The sequence below is a fragment of the Notamacropus eugenii genome, chromosome 5, assembly GCF_028372415.1.
Source record: "Notamacropus eugenii isolate mMacEug1 chromosome 5, mMacEug1.pri_v2, whole genome shotgun sequence".
NCBI lineage: Eukaryota > Metazoa > Chordata > Mammalia > Diprotodontia > Macropodidae > Notamacropus > Notamacropus eugenii.
In genome coordinates, this window is record NC_092876.1 from 337,426,585 (window position 1) to 337,451,247 (window position 24,663).

A 24,663-nucleotide genomic window follows, 5' to 3' on the forward strand; every position below is an offset into this window, starting at 1 on the left:
AGTCACCGGTGGTTCCTCCTGTGGGTTCCCCGTGGCTTCTCCACTCACTGACCAGTGCCCACTTGCTTTATAGGGCAACAGACAAAGAAGGCATCTTGCCAACATTAAGCTCACAGGTTACCTTTAGCAATATCATCATTCTGTGCAAGTGTAGTAAATATTGCATTATTTCACCCCTTATCTCATGGCACAGCCTCAGTAGGCCTGTTTGTCACTATGATTCTAGGAATTACTATCTAGAATCCTTGGGACTATTCTGGGAGTTATTATCTAACACTTGGAAACTAGAGATTGCCATGACCATGGATCCTGAGAAACTAAAAGGATAACAAAATCCTCTTTGCATACCATGTCCTGTAGTCATTTCTGTATGTTCAAAGTGTGTTCTTTGAATTCAGTATGTTCAAAGCAGAACTCATTATCTTTCCCTCTTCAGAACTTCTTTGGCTTATAACCTCAGAATAATCCCTGACTTTTCACTCTCCTTAATCTTCCTTATCCAATCATTTGCCAAGTAATTTTTTATTTTTCATTTGCGTTAATTTACTTTAGACAACATTCATTTCCACAAAATTTTTAGTTCCAAATTTTCTCCCCATCTCAGGGAGTTTTTTGATTTCATCTCCACAGCATCTCTTGTATCCATCTCTGTCTCCCCACTGGCAAAACCCTAGTTTTGGCTTTTATTAACTGTCTCCTGGGTTATCTCCATTCTTTCCCCTTTCCAATCATTCTCCACATAGCTGCCAAACTGATATTCTTATTGAACAAATGTTACTTCATTGGTTTCCTGCTCTAAGATAAAATACTAACTCCTCTGTTTGGCATTTAAAGCCCCTCACAGTCTAGATTCATCCTATTGTTCTAGACTAATTTCACATTAATCTCCTTTGTACTCTTATGTTTCAGCCAAACTCACTTATTTGCTATTGCCCATTCATGACAATATTTCTCTCCTCTAGTTTGTCACCTGCATTTGGAATTTCCTTCTTCCTTATCTCTGTTTTTTAGACTCTTTCCTACTTTCTCTAAGCAGAGCTTCTTAACCTAGAGTTCATGAACTTGCTTTTGAAAAAAAGTTTTAACAACTCTGTTTTATTATACTTGATTTTCTTTGTAATCCTATGAATTTTATTTTATGTATTTAAAAAGTTATTCTGAGAGACAAAGGAGTCCATGACTTTAAAAAAAAAGGTTAAGAACCCCTGCTTTGAAGGTTCCCCCTCCTACACAAGGTCCATTCTGATTACTCCCTGGCTGCTAGCTTCCCCCACCCCTTGCAAGTTAGTATGAATTTATTTTGTATTTGTCTCTGAGTGTTGTTTACCCCCAACTATGCAGCTTTTTCACAATAACATATAAGCTCTTTGAGGATCATGATAGTTTTGTTTTTTATCTTTGTATCTGCTTCATACAGGCTCAGGCAACTCCAAAAGATTCTGGGTTCCCCTACCTATCAGTAGCCACCCTGACTAGTATAGGAAATTCCTCTTCCTTCTATTTGGAACCCAGGAACTCCTGATGTTTTGAACTCACTGTGTTTGCCACCAAGACAAGGAATATCCAACTCTATGTCTAGCTACCATGCTTTGGAAACAATACAAAGCAATACAAAAAACAACAAAGCCTCATTCCTAGACCTGTATATTTGCTCAGTTTGCCAAAAGCCATTCAAAACTAAGTAATATATTCTGCATTCACACTCAAATCCAAATCTTAAAGTTCTAAGGAGACCTTGTTTCTGTTGGCTTTCCCTGAGGCAATTAGATGATGATCTTTAGTCATTAAAAATTTGGAGAGACTGAGGCCTCTTATTCTTGCCTTGGCTGGACATACCTCATTCTTCTGCATTTGTCCTTTTCTACTGAGATTGGAGGTGGTGTGAGAATCCTTAATTCCCTCAAATTCATTTCATTCTGGTTGCTTTGAAGGTAAACTGAGTTCTGTGAGATTCTCTCATAGAACCTGGAGGATGCTTAAATTATCATGCTGAAGGACCCAGAAGCAATGCAGCTGGTGGCTCTAAAAGACAGTTTGTTGCAGTTATCTTTAAGGTTCTGTTCTTGAGAACACTGTGCCTCCTCACTTTGGTCTCCCCTTGCTTAATGGCTGTGGGCAGTTAGTTCACTCTCTAATCTTCTAGGGATGGGGAGAGGCTTCTTGTAAATAACTGCCTTCTCGAGAAGCCTTACCTCCTGAAGCATGAAGCCAGTCTGGGCTCACTTTCTGCCACATTGCATATCCCCCTATTTCATTCAGATCATTCTGTTCCAATCCTGCTGACCATACCAACTCTTCTGGACTGGATCTGGCTCAGGCCAGTTCCCAGTGTATAGCTGATGTTAGACAGGAGACTAGAATGAGGATACCTTAAGGTCTCCTGGCAGTTTCAGCATAAAGGAGATTCACTTAGTGATAGCTGTAGAAGGATATTCAGCAAGGATATGTATGTGCATTAAGAATAGCCTATGTTTGTTGAGCTGAGCTTTTCGTGGTTTTCCATCAGCTAAGTATTAGAGGGACAGGGCCTGAAGCTCCTCTTGGCTTGTTGTACTCTACCAGCCAGGAAGGGATGTCTGCAGCCTGAGCCTTTAGTCCCTTGAGCCAATCTAGTCTGTTGTTTAGTCGTTTCAGTCATGGCCAGCTCTTCTTGACCCCATTTGGGTTTTCTTGGCAAAGATACTGGAGTGGTTTGTCATTTCCTTCTCCAGCTCATTTTACAGATGAAGAAACTGAGGCAAACAGGGTTAAGTGACTTGCCCAGGATCACACAGCTAGTAAGTATCTAAGGCCACATTTGAACACAGGTCTTCCTGACTCCAGGCCTAGAGCTTTATTTACTGCCCTAATCTGGTCCAAAGGATGGTTATTAAGAAAACAAAACCTAACCCAACCTGCTTAGGGGAAGGGTTAGGTTATCACTCCTGCCATAATTTCACCATCCAATAAGGGCATAAACTTTTTCATCACCTTCCTGATGTCATGGCCCTCTTCAAAAACAAAGGACAAACAGCAGCAAGCTTTTCATTAATAATTGGAGTATTGTTTAAAGAAACACTTTTTAAGCTTTTACTGTGTGTTTAGCAAAAACAACCCAATATAAACACTTAAGAGTGTCTATGCTATTATGTATCCGTTTTTCTATCTTAGACTTACTGTTCATTTCCATCAAGTGTTTTCATTCTCAATATGTGCATGTACTTCATAAACTGAGGTGTTATTTTTATTGTAAAATATGTTATTCAGTCAAGGGACATTTTGTGTATGAAGACACTAAGTGGTTTTAATGAACTTATTTACTACTATATTCAGCCACCAGTGTTTGAATTGATAACCCTTTTAATACTCTGTAATCAGTTTCTTGTATTCAGTTCCTGTGACCTTCATCACTATCCTTCTTCAGTCATTCTTACTGTCTTACTGTCACTTGAAACAATACTGCTTAAAACCTTGAAGTCTGAAACTCTCTTTCCTGACCACAATTTCCTGCCTTCCCACTTAGCTTATTTTCTACTTTTCCCACATGTCTTCTTTACTTTCATCATGATCTTCAGACCCTCTTTCCATCTCTATTCTCCTGGTCCTTCATCTTTGTTATGTTCTTGTTTTTTTTCCCCATATAGACTATTTCCATTATGTGCCAGACACTCTTAGGTACTGGGGATGTAAATAAGAAAAAGTCCTTGCCCTCAAGGAGCTTACAATCTAAACACACAAAAGGAAGCTGAGAATGTGGTGGAGGTGCTTGACTCAACTGGGAGGTGGAGAAGTCAAAGAAGTATCAAAGTAGTGTAGCCAGGTGAGAAATGAGGCAATTTTTTAGCTTAATTTCCTCCTGCAGTGAAGGATTTGGGCATTCATGGCCTCACCCTCCATGTCCTCTGCCTCAGATGGGCAGAAGGTAGTGATAAAAATGGTCATCCACCATTCCTTTCATACTAACCTCAAATCCAGAGGAACTCCTGTCACGTTCCTCATTCATTCTTATTTGTGAACAGCAGAATGCTGTTGACAAAAATCATGAAACAGACTGAATCTGCTGCCAATTTATGCTATCCAACTGTAACTTTTTACAGACAAAGAAGTTTCTCATTTTGTAGAGATAGAAACTGAGGCCCAGAGAGATTAGGTAACTTCTAGTTTAAAAGACGTTAAGAACAAGCAGCAGAAATGATAGGTTTACATAAGATGACTTAGAGGAATGCCACACATTCCAGAAAGAAGAGAGGTTGTAGGATGAACTCAAATCTAGGAATCTGTTTAACTGTGGAGGTTAAGTAGAGAGTGGAAAGTGAACAGGAAATATCCATATCTAATATGATCTTTACTTATACTTCAAGTTATTGCTATGACTTCTCAGACATTCCCCTCCCAGATTATCACTGTTATATATATGTATGTCGTCTCCATTGTAGACTGTTAGCTCATGGGGAGCAGGTGCCCTCTCACTTTTGTGTTTGTATTCCCAGCTCTTGACGATGTACCTTGAATAGAAAAAAGAGCCTGACAAATCAAGTAACAATCAAATATTTATTAACCACCTGTGCTATGCCAGGTACCATTGTATGCTGTAGGGATGGTTGGTTCGTTGTTGTCCTTCATTTTTGAAGAAGACAAAAATGACATCACCATGATAAAGTGAAGTTTCATTGTGTCTGACTGTGGCTGATCAGACTGATATGAGCTTGGAATGCTCTACCACAGGTTGGATACAGATAGTCTGTGTGAATATTTGGGGTGAATACTCCAAATTTGCACATCCTCTGTTTACTTTGTGCTGTCTCAGTTCTGCTTTGCTCATGGAGCACAGTACCCTTTCTGATGTGGGTACCCCATGAAGCGTGGTCCTATGCCAGTGTCTCCCGTGTTGCACAGTCAAATCTAAAGTTCTTGGGAGTGTCCTTCTATCGCGTCTTCTGACCACCATGTGATCGCCTGCTCCATAAAATAGTCTTTTTGGCAAGCATATATTTTGCATTCGAACAATGTGGCCAGCCCATGGAAGTTGTGCTCTCTGAAGCATAGTTTGAATGCTTGGCAGTTCAGCTTGAGCAAGGACTTCAGTGTCTGATACCTTCTCCTTCCAGGTGATCCTCAGAATCTTCCTAATTCCTAAGACAGTTTAAGTGGAAGCAATTCAGTTTCCTGGCATGGTGCTGATAAACTGAGGGATACAAATACAAAGAATGACGCTGCTTTCAAGGAGCTTACTTTCTGACAGGAACTTAAATTCATTATAATTAACTAATGCTTTAATAATTGCTTTTCACTCATTCAGTTGGACAGTAAGTGACACAAAGCAGTTCATCTCATATGCACTCCCAAGCATACTTCCCTGTAGCAACTATTGTAAACATTTTTGTCAGCACTCTACCTTTCTCATCCTTTTCTCTTGATTCTCAGCTGACAGCCTTACCTCCAGCATTACTGAGATGGGATCCAAGCCACTTGATCTGAGATCCGTGAACTTCCTGACTTTTTAACCTGAACCATTTAAACTGGCCTCATTGAAACTTGATTCCTTTTGATTGCAGAGGATGGTGTGGCTTCCCTTCTTTTCGAGGCTCACTCTCCCACTGCTCTTGATTCCTTATATTTTCATTTTCTCTTTGACCTTGCTCATTATTCATTCCTTCATTTTAGGCCCTAGAGCTGGAAGATGTAGGAGAGCTGCTTAATCCTAAGAGATTACCTGATCCAACCTCCTTATTCTATAGATGAGGAAACTTTAAAATGTGTTCATTACTGCTGGTTCTTTCCCTATTGCCTACAAACATGTTCAAGTTTCTCCTATTCTAAAAGTTCTTCCCTTGATAGTTCTATACCTTTCTCTAGCTGACATCTCATTTCTCAATTCTGACTTCATTGCTGTATTACCAGGAAGAACAGCCTGTAATTACTGCCTATATTTCTTCTCAGTCTCCTTCACACTTACTTCTGTCACCATCACTCTACTGAAACTGTTCTCTTAAAAGCCATTAATACTTTCTTTAAAAGTCTTCATTCTCCTTGACCTATCCATAATGTTAAACATAATGCCCTCTTTATTACCAAATCTACTCACCTCCTTATTACGCTTTTTAGTCTTCATCTTCTTTTGCCACTGTAGTTTTGACACTCATGTATACCTTGACTTCTGTTACACTGTACTTTCTTAGTTTCTTCTATCCTTACTACTACTATACTACATATATTTGCTTAGGTGTAGTAAGGTATATATAGCTTCACCTCTTCCCATATATCCAGTTTTGTTTTTCTAATGATCTACTCTATTTTCTTTCTTTCTTATTGGAACTTCAAAGTCAGTATGCCTAAAACTAAACTTATTACTCTATAACTCTCCCCCAAAAAGAACCCCACAGAATCTTTTTTTGAGGTCCTCCTCAACCTGTCACCATACTTCTTGTCTGGCCTTGTCTCAGACTGCTTCACTTCATGTACTGTAGTTTGTGGCCAGATTAAACTATGTGATTCTCTCTTCTGTATATACTCGATGCTTTTCCGTTTCTTTGCTGTTGATCAGCATTCATTAGTCTGTAATGACCTCCATCTCTTTCTGTTTAAAGTTTTACCTATTCTTTTTTTAATTTGCAGAACTTTTTTCCCTTTTTCTTTTTAAAGTAAATTTTTATTGATAGCTTTTGTTTTTACATCAGCTGTATTTCCCAATATATTCCTCTCCCCTGAGAGCCATACTTTATAATAAAGAATAAAAAAAAATAGAAAAAAAGTTTAGCAATCTGATACCTTAACAGTCAAGCATTATATGAAGATTCATAAGACGTAACTTTTGTGAAGAAGTAGGTGATGTACCTTCTCTATTTCTTCTATGTATTTTTTCAAGCCCACCTTAAATGTCACCTTGATGAAGTCTGCCTCCATATTTACAATTGATATTTACATTTCCTTTCTATGACATCACAGATTTGCCCTTCCATCTTTTTTATGTATCATACATTATTTGGTAATATGGTTACTTATGCATGTGTGTTACACAAAACTGTAAATTCTATGGAAGCAGGTAGTGCCATATCAAAATTTTTTCTGTCTTCCTTGCAACATAGACATTATTACATGTTCTTTCAATATTGATTTTTATGCTTCAGGATCACATAAAGTGGGGTTCATAACATCCACTAATACTGCCAATGTTACTATAACATGCAGTTTTTTCATGCCATAATGTTTTTAGAATGAGGTATTTTAGCTATTTTCCCCAGTAGTATAATTGGATGGCATGTTACAGTAAAATGATATCTCATCCTTATTTGTCCCTATAGATAATTGCAGTCCTTCATTCAGTCATATGTTTCTGGAATGCAGAGTGATTGGTTTCTTTAGTAATTAGGTACATTTGATAAAATCAGTTATTTGCAGCTAGCCAAAAAAAAAAAAAACCAAACTCATGCTAGATTTGGAAACAGAGAAACTGAGTTCACTTACCATCTTTGAGACTTTGGGCAAGTCATTTAATTATACCGAGACCATACTAGGCTTAGCAAAGTGCTTATCATATAATTGTTCCCTTTATCAGTGCCTTTTGATTGATTGATACTTTATAAAATAAAAAGGTTGTATTAGATGACCTTTAAGATCTCTACCAACTCTAAATTGGTCATGGTGATCCTGTAATAGTTTTGACTTATTTCTCTGATAAGAGAAAAATAAGTTTATTTCTTTGATTTCTTGAAATTTCAGTTTAATTTTGGTAAAACTGATTTTCCAGCACTTTTAGTGTGTTTAGATTCCTGCAGCTGGTTCTATTCCATCCTTTTGTGGGCCCCTGAAGTAAAGTCTGCCAATAAAAGCTTCAGTTTTGCCTTTTTTCCATTTTTACTCATTTTCCGTACTCAATTTTTTTTTCCAGTTGAATTGGATTCAACAACTACTTTGGTGCCTCTTGTATGCTAAGCACTGTCCTATATATGGAGGCTGAAAAATAAGCCTGCTTCCTGACTTGGAGGAATTCAGTGTCCAGTAGAAGGGATTAAATTTGAGAAATATAATGCAGGGTAGAATGCTAGAGAGAGAAAGGTTCAAAGTATCTCTGAGAGCTCAAAGAGGGAAAAAATTTGTACTTTTGATTTGTTGATAGTACCAAAGAAGGTGGCCCAGTGCTGAGGGTTGCATTTTAATTGGGTCTTACAGGAGGAATAGTATAGAGTTGAGATATTCCAGGGATGGGGAATGGCTTAAATGGTGCTGGAGAAGAAGGCTGAGTAGTTCATTTTAGCTGGAGTATAGAGCAAATGAATGCAGATAATGTGAGACAAAGTGAGTTAGAGTGTGTGGAAGGTCTTGAGTGCTGAGACAAGGAGTTTGGAATTTTATTAGCTAGGCAGTGGGGAGCCACTGAATGTTTGTAATCAGGAGAGTGGCAAATTAGGTCTATGTATGGGTTGGGTAAGAAGAGAAAAGAGGCTATTTTAATAGCCAAGATGTAATAAAAAAGCATTTATTAAACTCACATGTATTACAGTGCTAGGTGCTAGAGGTAGAATACAAAATGACTTTTAGAATTAATTTAGAATCATTTATTTAAAGGCAGCTAGGTGGTACAGTGGATAGATATAGTGGTCCTGGAGTCAAGAAGACCTGCATTCATATATCCTGCCTCACACACTAGCTAATGACCCTGGGCAAGTCACTTAACCTCTGTATACCTCAGTTTCCTCAACTCTTAGGTGGGGGTAATCATACCATCTACCCAACTCCCAAGGTTGTTGTGAGGATCAAATGAGATAATATTTGTAAAATACTTTGCGTAGTACCTGGCATGTAGTAGGTCCTATATAAATACTCCTTTTTTCTTCCTCCCCTCCCCTAAATGCTTATTTACAGAGTTAAGGATATAGATAAGTATGACTGTGTCTGTCCTTAAGGAAGTTTATAATGGGAGAGATAACAGATGTGGAGGTTTCTATTGCAAGTCAGATAAAAAGGCCCTGCCAGTGGTCTTTAGGGTTCAGTGGTGAAGCAAATGGTAAGGCACCTTCCTTTACTGTCATTTACATTAATAAAACCATCTTGGGCTCTGATATTGAACTGTTTGACAGTGTTGAGGACTTTGGTCATGAAAACTTTCTTTTGGGGGTTTTGAGTAACTGTAGCTGTTTAGGAGTTGGGGTTGCAGCACCTGCTTGTTTATTGTTTATCCTTCATTTTTGAAGAGTACTAGTGCTTGTAATTAGCAGTTGATATTGGTGATAATGGGGGAGATCAAGCCCCTTCACAAGGATTGTTCTCTTGGATAATGGCTTTTGGGGCTGGGCTGATGGTCTGAGAATGGTACCATTCACAGGGTTCTGGATTTACCTGTAGGTGGCATTTGACTTGGTGATGGCAGGGATGGAAGATTCCTTCTCCACAAGGGCTGTTCCTTTCAATGTTACCTATGTGGGACCTGACTAGAAGAAGGTTTGGTGGTCTGGGGAATAATCACTAATTTCCCATACTCTTAACCTCAAGATTATTTCCTCAAGTTTACAAAGTTCACAACAGGATGTTGAGAGTGAAAATAAAAAGATGAAGACAGATTTAAGAGATTTTGGAGGGTGAATCAACAGGATTTGGCAACTAGTTGGTTATTTCTTTTCATCCCTTATATCCAAAGATAACTGATGTTTTGAACATGGATGACTAGGAGAATGGGGTTGAGAAGTAAATGGGTGGTGATCTAGAGGGCATTATAAATATATCTTTAGAAGTTTGGCAGTGAGAAATAGATAGAGAAATGGGATGGGTAGGAGCTTGAGAAGTTAATAGGGTCCATGTAGGATTGGGGTATGAGACTCGAAGAGAACTTTGAATATGCTTTCTCCTCTCTTTGTCTCATAACCCCTTGATATCATCCTTTATTCTCTTTTCCAAGTCCAACCCATCATCATGGCAATTTGATGCCATCCCCTTTCATCTTCTGCAGCAGATTGTTTTCTTTCCCTCACCATATATATTCTTCCTTTCCCAGTCAGACTCTTTGATAGACTTTACACCCTCACACTCTTCTAAACTTTCTGGAGTCTGGCATCTGACCTCACTCAACTGAAATCGGCTTTTCTGATGTCATGATTGTTCTTTTAATTGCACAATATGACGGTCTTTTCTCAGTCTTCATCTTTCTTGACTTCTTTGTAGCATTTGACACTGTTAGTCGCCCTCTTCTATGTACTCTCTCTTCCCTAGGTCTTCGTAATTGCTCTGTGTTTATTCTCTTTCTTCTTGTTCGATTTCTTTCTGTAGATCATCCACTGCAGTGTAACTCCTCTCTGCGTTCTCCAATGGTGGCCTCATAAAATTTTTTGCAAAAAGCATTTAAATTAAAACATTTAAAGGATGAGCTAAATATTATTATTATTACTTATTTCAGCATTTGATCTTAGAGTCAATTCAGAGCCAATGGAATTTGAATAGAACTGGGATGTGGTTTAGACTTGCACTTTAGGAAGAAAACACAGGGGGATTTGTAGAAGATGGATTGGAAAGGAGAGCTGTTTGAGGTAGAGAGTCCAATTAAGAGTCTATTGCAGTAATCCAGGTGAGGTAATGAGGAACTGGTGAGTTTTTAAGCAGTGAGAACAGAGTAGATGAGAGAGATGTCGTGAAGGTAGAAATGGCAAGATTTGGTAAGTTATAGAATATGTAGGGGTGAGGAGTCAAGGATAATATCAGGGATCAAGAATAATAAAAGCTGGGAGGTTAGAAGAATGATCATGCCCTCCCATCAGAAACCCCAGAGCAGAGTCTGCCTGCTCAGTGGTGCCAGCTGTAGCTATGAGGTGACCTGAAGGGAAGGGTATAGAGATGATGTTGAGAGCCAAAGAGTTTTACCTGTTATAGGTGCCTGGATCCTAGTTATATTAGAGTGGAGACCTGTGGTGGGAGCAGGCAAAGTGGGGGAGCATTGAGTGATGGCATATGTGGGAGAGTGTAGTTGTGTAGGAGACAAACACATGATTAGCTATCTCCTTGAGATTGGATTGCAGCCTATCTTACTCTGGAGAGTACAATCCTAGGCATTTTTCATAACCTCCTAATGGATCTTCCATCTCAGGTCTCTTTCCCTCTGCAGTCCATCCTTCACACTGTTGCCAGATTAACTGTTCTAAAATGCAAGACTGACCATGTCACTCCCTTAGTAAATTCTAGTGGATACTTCCCAGAACCCATCTTGCACAGCTTGGGGTCCAGAAGATCTGCTACTGTTGGAGGGATAGGGAGTCCTCCTTCCTTTACTTCATATGGTTTAGATTAGATGGGAGTTGCCAACTGTAATCCTTCAGGTAACATGAAGGTTTTCTGGGCCTTACCATTTGGCCTTTCACTGTCTCCTAAAGTCCTCCAAGCCCTGCCTCTGTTTCCTAAACACCCCTGGACCTTGCCATCTGATCTGCTATTGCACCCTTAGGACTTAAGGGCTTTTTCATCTGCCTTGCCAGTAAACTTTCTTTTATGTGTTGTCTCTACCCGTTGTGAACTTTTTGAAAGAAAGGACTAACTAGTTTTTTTGTTTTTATTCTCAGTTTTAAGTACAATGCTTGGCACATACTGAGCACTTAATAAATTCATTTTTTTTCACTCATGCATTGATCACTTTCAGGATCAAATATATTCCTGTTAGGCATTTAAAGTCTTTCACATCCTTACCCCATATACCTTTCTAGCCTTGTTGAAGCGTTATTGCTCTGTACAGATGCTGTGGTCCAGCCAAATTGGCCATCTTTGATACTGCATCTCCCACTACTATGCCTTTGTACCTTTTGTCCTTCCTGCTGGCAACAGGATAACAGTCAGTCATTACACATTTATTGCCAAGCCCACGCTCCAGGCAGAGGGTGTAATCAGAAGGGCAGAGGGTACTGATGAGATATTGAGTACCAGGTGTATTCAGTCTTACAGAATAATGAAATTTCCTAATAATGAGTTTCCTGGGGAAGGAACGTGTTTTGGAGACTTCCAAGGAAGATAACAGTGGGTTGACTGCATTTGTACTCACCAGTAAGAACAGTTTAGCCCCAGGACAAAATTTCAGAATGGGGAGAGCAGATGACAGGATGCCCAGAGTGGGTTCAGTGACTTAACCCTGTTAAATGTTATAGCACAATCTGCAAAAACTTACTGGAATTTAAGACTACCCTGATTGTTAAGCTATTTTGGGGGGAAAGGAGGAAACCTTCCTTTCTGGTTTTTATCTTAACTTTTGTGAGTCCCAATTTTTATTGTAGTTGTGAAGAAAGATAAATTGCTCTAATAAGTTTAAAACGGATACCTGTAAAAATCATTTATCCTTTGTAAATACGGTATGACAAATCTTATCAACTTTAGGCCCAGGAAGATATATATATTTCTCTGTACACTTTCATAGCAATAAAGAGAATTTCTAATTTTGGTCAGTGATTTGAATCATTTTAGTAACTGAAAACATGGTAAGTGATAATTAGGCTTCAAAAAAATTTACTGTATATCTAATCCATTTATGATAGTAACATGACTGACAGGTGTGTGCATGCATGCGTGTGTGTGTGTCTGGTTGGTCCTTCATTCTTGAAGAGGCTCATGACACCAGGAAGATGATGATATGACTTGAAACTGAATTGAATTTAAGTGAGGGAGGGCTGCGCATGGTCACTAGCCTCACTTACTCCTCCAGAACCATCTGAGTCTGGTGGCCAGATGTGGATCAGGAGGACTGAGATGGCCCAGGATGTAGTGGGAGATGTCTCCCTTTTTAAGCTAAGGTCTTTCCCAGCTCTCACTTTGAGTGAGGCAAGGCCTATTTAAGAAGTGATCGAAGGGATGGCCCCTTTAATTTTAAAAAAAATATGTCAAACTGGTAGGGAAAGACCCCCTGGGTTCCTAGCCAAAGAGAAACAATTAGTATTTACTTTTCACTCTGAGCCAACCAGGGCCCCAAAATAACCATTAAGTAGTGCTTGGGCAAGGACCTATTGTTGGCCAATTTATGAGAACCAGAGTGAATTTGGATTAAGGCATGATCTTTAAGAAAAAAATCCAGATAGTAAACCCTAAGGTAACTTGGTAGGTTTCAGCTATCAAAATTTACCTTCTTTTGGGCAGAACACACTCAGGTAAGGGCATGGTACCCCTTGTGGGGACAGGAGAGGAGAGAGGAGGATAGGGGAGAAGAGCTAATAGGTTATCAGCCAAAAACAAGGGCATAAGAGTTATTCTTTTTTTTTTTAAATTTATTTATTTATTTAACTTTTAACATTGATTTCCACAAAATTTTGGGTTCCAAATTTTCTCCCCATTTCTCCTCTCCCCCCGCCCCAAAACGCCGAGCATTCTAATTGCCCCTATCACCAATCTGCCCTCTCTTCTAACATCCCTCCCTTCCCTTGTCCCCAGCTTCTCTTTTGTCCTGTAGGGCCAGATAACTTTCTGTACCCCTTTACCTGTATTTCTTATTTCCTAGTAGCAAGAACAGTACTCGACAGTTGTTCCTATAACTTTGAGTTCCAACTTCTCTTCATCCCTCCCTCCCCACCCATTTCCTTTGGGAAGGCAAGCAATTCAATATAGGCCAAATCTGTGTAGTTTTGCAAATGACTTCCATAATAGTCATGTTGTATAAGACTAACTATATTTCCCTCCTTCCTATCCTGCCCTCCATTGCTTCTATTCTCTCTTTTGATCTTGTCCCTCCCCAAGAGTGTTGACTCATAAGAGTTATTCTTATAAAAGATGAAACAAACTGGTCTGAAAAATTTATGTTTATAATCTGAAAGGTTTTTATTTATACTTAGTCTCAAAAATGACTTTACTATGTTTCTATTTTCATTTTTTCTTTGTGACCAGTGTGAAAGTTTTATTTGTCCTCTTGTTTTTGATTAGATGACAGAAGGTAGTTTTTGGTCGAAGAAAATTGAAATTACTGTTTCAGAAGCAGAAAAAAGGACTGGAAGAAATGCCATGAACATGCAAGAAACTTATACAGCTTACCTCATTGAGACAAGGTGGGTTATAAAAGTTCTACTAAGTCTGTGCTCTTTTAGCAGTTAACAAAAAAGTATCTTTTAGATGTACTATTTCAATTAACTATTTGATTTGTTTTTAATACTTTAGCATGTTTTTCAGAGTGTTAGTGTTTTGTGGGGAAAATTTTCTTTCTTTTTTTTTTTGATTTGTGTAGAGTGGGTTATATGAGGACAAAATCTCTTAGCATATACATATTTTGCTCAGACCTGGTTCCAGTCATATGTGAAAGAGTGCTAGTCATCAATTGGAGCATGGATCTGCTTACAAATAGAAGTCTTAAAGTGTGTCAGGTAGAAATTTGTAGAAACAAAGAGAGATTAATTAGGGCTTAGATTAGTTGTGACAAAAAGGTAAAAATGAAGAAATAATGAAGGAAAATCTCTAAGGATTAAGCAGCTGAGCCTTTTTTTAGCTAATGTGTTTCCTGAAGGAAATAACAACTCTTGGATAATTTATTCTTTTGTTGGTAGTGAAAGGTCCCCAGAATGTGTTCTAAAAATTAAACGTTTTTTTTTAACACATTTTTTTTCTATAGTAATAATACAAAATTATTGGGTTTTCTGGCTAAGCTACAAAGAGATGTAGCCTATGATACAGTATTATGTTTAGAGGTGGAAAGGACCTCAGAGGTTAAATGACTCTCCCAAGGTTATACCAACTGTAATTGTCAGTACTGGGATTTGAATCCAGATCCTCTGACTCCAGCACTAGTGCCCTTTCCATTGTACCATACTACCTCCTATGTATAGGTTTGATACCATTTAAGTTGACAGGCTTAATAGGAAAGGGATTCACTGAAAAGCACTTGAAATGTCTTGCCCACTAAGAAGGAAATGCAGTGGTCTGAAGAATCATTTTTGTTCTCTTTCTTCTCAATCTCAGCATGGTACAGGACGTTTTGTTCATGTTAATTTATATGTTGGATGTTAAGAAATAGATTGGTACTTGTATAGAAATACTTCATGTTAATAGACTGAGGTCTCATTTTCATCCAGGTTTTTTGACTTCTAAATCCAGCATTCTTTTTAAGTAAGTGTGAGAATAAGGAAAGTTCCTAAAGTAGCATGGAATAGGGAGGATATAGGGGATAGGAGCTTTACTCCACTGAGTAAGCTGTTGAAATTTGTTAGAAACCGGATGTGTGTACTATGTCTCCAGATTAGGAGGGGGAAGCACTTTAAGAAGGTTAACAATATCCTATATAGGAAAAAAAAAACTAATCCTTATCCTAAAATTACTAAAGGTTGAGTCTTACATAAAGTACAGTAAACGTTAAATGAATGACTACAGTAACCAGTAGCTAAGTTTTCTTCACTAGTTTTTTCTTGTGTTTATATTTCCAGTGGCTAACCTCAACTTGCCTACTCCTGCCCCAGGTACACAATTTTTTGCAGTAGGAAGCTACATGAACATTTTACTAAGGACTCATTCTTACCAGTTTAAATAAAATGCAATTAAGTGTAGACTCCATTTAAAAAAGATTCCCATAGGGTGCATATGATAATCAGTTATAATTTATATGTTTTTAATTAGCATTTGAAAGCAGGCATACTACATCTCAATTGTAATGTTCCTGGGTCATGATGTATACTATTTATTTGTCAGTGCATTGGCAATCCTCTGGCACTGAAATAAAATAATTTGACCTTGGTGTTAGCCCAAATGTATACAGAGCTTGAGCCTGCTGTCAGTTGAACTTCGTAAGAATATTTTTGAAGACTGGTTGTATCTTAAGAATTCTTGTACATTTTTAATACAGAAGCTATATTTACTGTTCATTTTTCCCATTTTATTATTTAACACTTGTAATATATTCCTTTATATAATTAGAGATTTCTGTTTTATTCTCTGGCTTACTTTTAGTATGTGTGTGTGTTTGTATGTGTATCTTTATGTGCATATACATATACATATATATTTTTAATTTTTTTCTCCCACCTTCTCCTTCATAAGTATATATAATCAAGCAAAACAATGTCCATATTGGCTACATATAAAAATGTGTGTCTCATTCTGCATATGTAGTCCATCACCTCTGGAGGTGGGTAGCATTATTCGTCACAGGTATATCATGGCTGATCATCTTAAGTCCTACAAAATTGTTCATTTTTTTATGGTCTTATTATAATATAAGTTGTTCTCCTGGTTCTACTTACTTCACTCTGTATGAATTCATAGAAGTTTTCCCAGATTTCTCTAAAACCATCCCTTTCATCATTTCTTACATCATAGTAATTTTCCACTAACACATTAAAATTTGTTCAGCCATTCCCCAGTTAGTGTATACTCCTTAGTTTCTAGTTCTCTGTTATTACAAAAAAGAGTTGCTATAAATATTTTTTTTCACATAGGACCTTTTCCTCTTTCTTTGATTTCTGAGGTTCAGGCCTACTGTGTATTGCTTGGTTAAAGGGTATGCACACTGTAGTAACATCTTGGTTGTAATTCTCAATTGCTTTCCAGTTTGGCAGTACTAATTCATAGCTCTACTGGCAGTGCATCAATTAGCCTGTTTTAGTACAGCCCCTCCAATGTTTTCCTTTTGTCAGTTTGCCAGTATGTTGGCTGTAGGGTGGAGCCTCTGAGTTGCTTTAATCTTCAATTTTCTAATGATTAGTGATTTGTAGCATTTTTAAAAAAATATGGCTGTATTTAGATACCTTGGCTTTCTTCCCTTGAGAACTGCCTGTTGATATCTTTGGATTATCAGCTGGAGAATGGCTCCTATTCCTGTAAGTCTGATATAAGTTTCATATATATCTGGTAAGTGAGGTCTTTGTCAAAAAAACTTGCTCCAAATATTTTCTACCAGTTAACTATTTACTTTCTAGTCTTAGCTGCAATAGATTTGTTTATTCAAAAAGTTTAATTTTATGTGATCAAAATGATCTATTTTTCTTATACTCATTTATGTAGTCATGAGTTCTTACCCTATCTTAGACAAAGGTAATTTCTTCCTTGCTCTGATTTGCTTATGATATGACCTTTTATATCTACATTATGTATCCATTTGGAGTTTATCTTGGTGTATGGTGTGAGGTGTCAGTCTAAATTTAATTTTAGCCAGATTCCTGCCCAGTTTTCTCAGCAGTTTTTGTCAAATAGTGGGTTCCCATTACAGTATCTGAGTCCTTTTGATTTATTGAACATTAGGTTATTATTAGGTTCATTTGCTTTGGTATTTTTTTTGTCTAATCTGCTCCATTAATCAACCTTTCTACTTATTTTACAGTACCAAATCATTTTGATATTTACTGCTAGGCCCCCTCGCTTCCTATTTTTCCCCCCATTATTTCAGTTCTTGATTTTTTTTTCCTACACTCTCCAGATGAATCTCATGATTATTTTTCTAATTCAATAAAGTAATTCTTTGGTATATTGGTATGACTTGGAATAAGTATTATAATTTATCCAATATTGGTTTGACCTACCTTTGTATTCCATGGCTTATTTAAGCCTTTAGGGGTATATTATATTAATTATTATATTGAGTTAATCATTCAGAGCTCAGAAAGAATCATTGTTGTTGAAAATTATGCCATTTTTCCAGAAGTAGTTGTATTCAATTGGCCATATTGAAAATTATTGTTAAACTATATTTTATTTTTTTTTGCAATCACGTATGTGATAAGTCTTGCTTTGCCTATTTAACTTCATGTTTAAACTTCCGTCGATGAAACATTGATTGCCAGCTCTTTAAGATTAAAACATTATTTCTCCTTGGAGAATTTGGAAGAATACTGACACATCTGATGCTTCACTTAGGTTGAAATACCTCATCCTAATGCATGGTACCTTGACCTGGATATTAGGTAAAGTTAGAATTGAACTTTGATTCTGTCTTTTGAAAGTTAATTTTAATACTTTGCTGAAACTGTGTATTTTCATGAATTGGGTTTATTTGAATTGGGATTTTGAAATCCCAATTTGAAATTATCTTGGTCATTATTAAAGTCAGTTATTGTTATATTACTGTAGTGAAAAAGATATTCATGGAAAGAATGCTAAATAATTGAGCTTTTACCATATTCTGAAATCTATTCTTTTAGATTAACTGAGTTGTTTTTATGGGTATTTTAAAATGTCTTTATTAAAGAGGCTTTATTAATTTTTCTTTGGGAGAGTGGATTATCTGACATAAGTTCAAATAGGCTTTTTGTGGTATGTTCTGAAGTTATCTTTTTTAACATTCCTTTTTTTATTTCCTTCCTAGATCAGTTGAACCAAGTGATGGCCAGAGTGTTCTTACAGACTCTCTTTGGAGACGGTATAGCGAATTTGAATTACTGAGAAACTATTTGCTAGTTTACTATCCGCATATTGTTGTCCCACCTCTGCCTGAAAAGAGGGTAAGAAGTTAATAGTTGTTTTTTTCTGCAACATATATTTCCATTTAATTCTTTTTGATAAATTTTGTCTTTACACAATATCTAAAACCCTAGCATATTCTGAGTTGCTCCCCTTACAATGTAGCATCCCCCAAAACAGTAAAGCAAGTGAAGATAAAGAAGTGAGTTTGACTGATAGTATGTACATCTTGACATTTTAGTAGTTTTCCCGTGATTAAAAGAAAGGGTGCACGTTTACTTCAGAAGTTGGTGCCGTTGCTGTCCAGTGTTTTGGCCTGAGTTTTATTGATATTTAAAGTGCACTTCATTTATGTAGTTGTCATAATTGTGTATATTCTTTTGGTTTTGCTTTTAACGTTATTTAGCTTTGAAGCTCATCTTAATTAGTAATTGATTTACTTGCACAGGCAGAATTTGTTTGGCATAAACTCTCTGCAGACAACATGGATCCTGATTTTGTGGAAAGACGAAGAATTGGTTTGGAAAACTTTCTTTTGAGAGTGGCTTCACATTCTGTCCTTTCTGAAGACAAAATCTTCTATTTGTTTTTGACGCAGGTATTTTATTTTACATCACATCACATTTACATCACATCCTTTTATTTTCTGAAGACATTGATAAGCATATATATATATATATATATATACATACATACATACATATATATTTGTATATTCTGGATAGTGATAGAGTGTCTAATTTTTAAGTCAAGAATTTCTTTTTTTACTGCCTCTCCCTGGGAAGAATTTAAGTATTAGCACTGTGTTTTTTGTTTGTTTTGTAATAATTATGACAACTAAAATATAGCTTTTTTTTTTTTAGGAAAATAACTGGAAGGAGACAGTGAATGAAACAGGGTTCCAGCTAAAGGTAATAATTTAGGAATTAATTTTATAATGAGGAAGATTATATACCTAGCATTTTGGTAAAAATTTCAAAGTAAAAATAAAGTTCTTTGCCTATTTGCATATTACTAGTTTGTGTTAAGACCATATCTGGAATTTAGCCATATCAGGAAATAGTTGAAATAGCAGTGGGAGAATTTTTCTCACTACAGTTCATTCTTTTTACTACATATTGACATTTTATCTAGTAATTGTGTCCTTTTAAAAAGAATTCTAATTATTAAAGTCCTGTCCGTAGCAAACTCTTCATGGAAGGTGAAATAATCTTTGTAATGCTTGGTTAGGCCTTTCATCCTCAGCAGGCTGCAGATAGGTCACCTTAGTCTCATTTCATCTCTCCACTGGCACATTGCTTTTACTTTCTGTATATAATGAAAGCTTAAAGAGGTGATTCCTAAACCATCATTCCCCTATTTTAAATAAGACTTTCTTGGTGACCCAGGCAAATTCAGGCCTTCTTGGATTTTTCCATCTAGTCATTAGAATTTGTGTTTGGGACAGGGAAATGGTCCCATAGATATTTTGGAGCATGTTGTTAATGCAGCTTAGGTGGAGAGAGGGAAATAAATGGCACATGAGCCCCTCCTCCCACATACGTACTTATATGCACACATACACATATTTACACATATACACATGTGTATATGTTATTTCTAAAAAGAGATTTTAGGTTGTCATCCAGGTCAGACTGTGCTAGCAAGAAATTGAGGGGAATTTTGGTAGCCTGATGCTAACTTGACTTCATCCTGACTCTAAATTCACAACTATAGAAAATGAAGAAACACGTTGTTTCACTGATTTTTAGCATCTTCCTATTTCTTCAGCCTAGAAATTTCATCCCCCTAGCCATCCTGAGAATGCCTTACTTCATAGGTAGAACTAGTCTAATCCTGGTTATTATCCAAGGATAAAAATTTTAATGTCTTTTATTAGCTGATTTGATTAAATTTTTTAAAAAAGGAAAAGATCCCATAATGCAGACAGGTATAATGTTCATATATAGAGTAGTAGTGTGTCAGAAATTTAGCCAAGTGATAGAAATAAGAAAAAAATTTATATGTAAATAATGTTATAATTCTACAGTACTTTAATTACAATACTTTAATACCAATTTCTTAATTGTGAGTTGGTATATAATGTTCTTATCTGACTTAAATTGTGTAAAGGATGAAAACTGATTAATTCCAAATCTTCCTGTTATTACTTAGACTGATTCTAATTTATAAATTATTAACCTTCTCAAAGTACATTTGAAAAAAATGGAATCTTGCTAACTTTGTGCCATCATTTTCTAGACTGTGTCATGAAAATCATCTGTGACAATGCTGGAATAAGTACATTTTAATTGAGGGATGGATTTAAAGAAATCTTAAGCTTTAAAAAATATATAATTTTGGTAAGGATTCTGTGGAAATATTTGTAATATGTTTGAGACTAATAAAAAAGGGCATAAGTAAAAGATACTTTGTACACATTTATTTGCTTTTAAAAGTATTCCGTTAGTGATTCATCTAAGAAGTTAGTATTTAGGATTTGATTCTAGCTAACTATCTATTAGTAAGTTGTCACAAAAATCCTATCAAAACATTTTTTTATTTGTGTGTAAAATACACGTGGAATCTTGTAAATGCCAAATAAGTAATTCTATAAAAGCAGCAACTATTTTTGATTTAAATTATTTAAATATGATATTGATATTTAGCAAGGTCTCAGAGTAATAATATAGTTTGAACTTTAAAAAAAGTTGGGAAAAGCAGCAGTAAATTTACTGCATAATTTGTAAAGTTATTTTCTTAGTGAGATTGTGACAAAGACTTTAGAAGATTGAGAAATGTAAATATTTTGATGTATTCCTGATTTTATTCTTGGTTGTTTTTGTTTTAGCTCTCTTCTTCCCCCAGAAAAATGTTAAAATTTTACTGTTGCAGAAAGTATGTCCTTTCTGAACGTACCTATATTTGTCTATAATAGTGTTAGTCACTTATTTGGCAGCCTTAGCTATCTCGAATGTGACCAAAAATTAGGAAGTAAAGTGTAGTCAAAATAGACACCATAAAGACAGCATACTTTGCTCTTGGGGATAGCCTCTTAGCACTCTTTCAGATTCCCTTTGCTCATATAAACATATTGCTAAGAAGCTTACTGATTTAGTTAGTTAATTAGAAGTAAAATCAGGTAGGTACAGAAATGACCTCTAACAGCCTTGATTACAAGAGAAGAAACAAAAAAGGTATAAAAAATAGATATTAATTAAAATAACATAGGCTAGTGCCTTTTAGTATATAGAGAGAGTAGCTCTTCATACCTCAATAGCCTTTGAGGTTCTAACTGTATTTAAAGCCGAACATATTCTTAAACCATTATGAGAGATTAAGTTATATTCAGTATGCTCAATTTAAGAAACAGGTAAGTATGTAATACAATTAGAAAAATTTCCACTCAAGAAGTTTTAGGATAAATAAAGGTTTGGACATTTAAAGTATTGTGATGAGTGTATTAGGGATGTTTTAGAGGCAAAGGAAGGGGACTAGATAGGGAGAGAGTAGGTAGAATGTATAAAATTAAGTGGTTGTGTTTGATTTTTATATTTTATGTGATTTACTTTAATAGAAGGCTCAATAATTTGGTGATGCCAAAGAATAGTAGGTTCAAGAAAGATAGGGATAGGGATGGACCTGTGATTTAACCAGTAGAGGAAACTCCCTTGACAATTCAGGTCAATACTTTCTTTGCAACTTAGTTTCAGAGAATTATTTAGAGCTCTGAGAAAGTCAAATGACTTACCCAGGTCATACAGCCAGTCAATCTGTGTCAAAGGTAGAACTTGAACCTAGGTCTTCCTGGCTTTGAGGTCAGTTCTGTTTACTATGTCACTCTACAAATATCTACTATATTTGTTCCCCACAATTTTTTATCTAATGGATTATCCATGTTAATAAGCTGCTATTTGTATGAAGATAGCATGATCTAGTGGGTTGAGTGTCAGACAAGAGAACGGCCTTTTTCTTGACATACGCTGACTCTCAGTCTGAGGATGTGGGAGACAACCAACCACTTTTAGAAGATTCAGGAAAATCTGGGTTCAAAACTTACTTCTTATGCATGTGACCACTAGCAAGGTACTTAACTTCTCATTCTCCTTGGCAACTCTATAAAGCTAAGTTACAGACTTCTTGCCAGTCTGCTTTGCTGGACAGTTTCCAAGCTAGGAATTCTGTACATTGATGAAGTCATAGTCCCAGACACTCCCCCCCAACAAAAAAAAATTAAAGTGAACGTCTTCAGTGTCTCGACCTGTGAAGGCCTTTGGTTCTTATTGTGTATTTTGTTACAGCCCATAGGATAATGCTTAACTCTCTTAAATTTTTTATAGTCTTTATTTGTAAGAGATTTTTGCATGCTTTGATTCATTTGTTTTCACTTGTTTCATTTGTTACCAAATTGTGTGTACATGTATATTGTCTGAGCTTCAACCTAACCAGATTTGAGAACCTCATCACCAGGCTAGCTACTGTGATTTTTTTTTGGCAATAACAACTTTCAAAGTTCACCTTCAAGTGAGAACGTTTGCAGTATGTCATTGAAGGTAGTGTTCTTACCAACGAAATCACAGATTTTTGAAATATTGAACTAAGGCTCCATTCAATTTCTTAGGTGAGGAAGAAGAACCCAGCAAAATCAGTGAGAACCTGAGGATAATTTCTCTTTTTTTAACTACCTTTGGTTTGGTTTTCTGGGAATCTCTGTAAATGAGCATATTTGCTGCAGAGAGATGCTTTTCAGGAACACTGATAAGGCAGGGTTGAATTGGATAAAAGTATGGTATTGGTAAATGTGGGTAGTGCCAATGAACATTTTTCATACCAATTGCTGTTTTTATAATTGCCTCTTAACAAATCTGTTGGCATTGATGGGTAAACCAATGTACCTTAGTACTCATGATTCCTGCTTCTTCTGGAGGTACCATCAGAGGAGCTGCTTCTTTTAAAAAAAAAGTTTTGTTGATGCTTTTAATTTTTTTTATCACAGTCATTTCTCCCTTCCCCTACTTTTGAATTCTCCCTTGTAACAAGGAAACAGATAAGTAAAAACACAGAATATAGTGACCAGGTCTGATAGTGTATATAATACTCTGCCCAAGGAGTCCCACACTTCCATGTTGGAAGGTATGTTTTCATTATCTGTTTTCTGAACCCATTATTAAATTCTCAACCATTAGAGTAGTTTCTTGTGAGAATTTATTGAGTGTAAATATTTCAGTTAAAGAAACTTATTTGGAGAATTGGTTTTATGCATCTCTTCTAACTGTAGATATAGTTCATAATTTATGGTGCTTCATAGCTCTTTTCATTTGTTAGAAAGGAATTTGTATCTTGATAAAAAACAATTTTTATTGGATGCCTCATAGAGTTTGCTAGCAAGGATTATTTTTATCTACTCTATTTCCTAAAATCCTGGAACCTGAAAATGAAAGAACCTAACATCCTTTTGGACTGTAATAAACTACTTTGCTTCTGTGACCTGTACTTTGTTATATCACCTGAGAATAACATAGAGCTATTTCCCAGTACTGTAATTTATTGGACTGTACCATTTCTTTGGCATTTACAAATACCTGGTTTGTGCTTCTGTTTTTGTGGTGTTTTTGAAAAGTTTAATGACATAATTCTTTTCTTTGTGAGACTTGTTCGCTTGTTCAAATGTATTTGGCACTGTGATATAAAGAAAATTTTATTTTAGCATCTTAATTCTAGAAGGAAAGTAAAACTGTTTGATTTTATACCCTGAAATATAATTGTAATTGAGTTAACAAATTATTTTTTCCAGGCAGACTCCAGGTTAAAAGCTCTTAATGCAACATTCAGAGTGAAAAACCCAGACAAGTAAGGTTTTGTTTTAATAACAATTACAATGTTGTTTTGAATTGTGCTTTTCAAAAACTATTTAATTTTTTCATTTCTGAATGTATGCGCTTTATTTACCCAAGATTTTAAGTAGTGACTGAAGTCTGATAAGATTTCGTTTAAACCAGTTTGAATCTGGCTTTGAAATTTGGACTTGATAGTGTTCAATTTAAGGGTATGTTTGGCTGATGGAAAATTTTTTAGAAAACCAAACTACACTGTCTCTTTTCAGTAGGCTTAAGTATTGTTGAAGGGATTTTTAAAAAAATAGTGAGCAAAATACCTTTCATTTTATTTAAAATGTTTCCTCACTTCCTGCTTTTCATCTAGATGGAAAGTATTTTCTCCTTCACAATGAATTGGGCCAGTTTTGTACTTTTAGTTTACTGACCTTAGACCCTATGAGAATAGGATTGAAAAGTTGATAGGTTTATATACTAGCACAAATGGCTCCATGTTGATTCTTTTATTGCACGAGAAGAGTATTTATGGATGATTTCTGAAATAATA

At 36.1% G+C, this 24,663-nt stretch overlaps 1 protein-coding gene across 3 annotated transcripts in view; it reads left to right on the forward strand.

The window, feature by feature from the left end:
• SNX4 (sorting nexin 4) overlaps positions 1–24,663 on the forward strand; it is a 92,866-nt gene that overhangs the window by 9,258 nt on the left and 58,945 nt on the right. For all 3 annotated transcript variants that reach the window (XM_072613740.1, XM_072613741.1, XM_072613742.1), the window contains exons 2-6: positions 13,852–13,973; positions 18,209–18,344; positions 18,752–18,901; positions 19,167–19,214; positions 24,077–24,132. In XM_072613740.1, the coding sequence (XP_072469841.1) occupies positions 13,852–13,973; positions 18,209–18,344; positions 18,752–18,901; positions 19,167–19,214; positions 24,077–24,132 (512 nt within the window). The remainder of the gene's footprint in view (positions 1–13,851; positions 13,974–18,208; positions 18,345–18,751; positions 18,902–19,166; positions 19,215–24,076; positions 24,133–24,663) is intronic.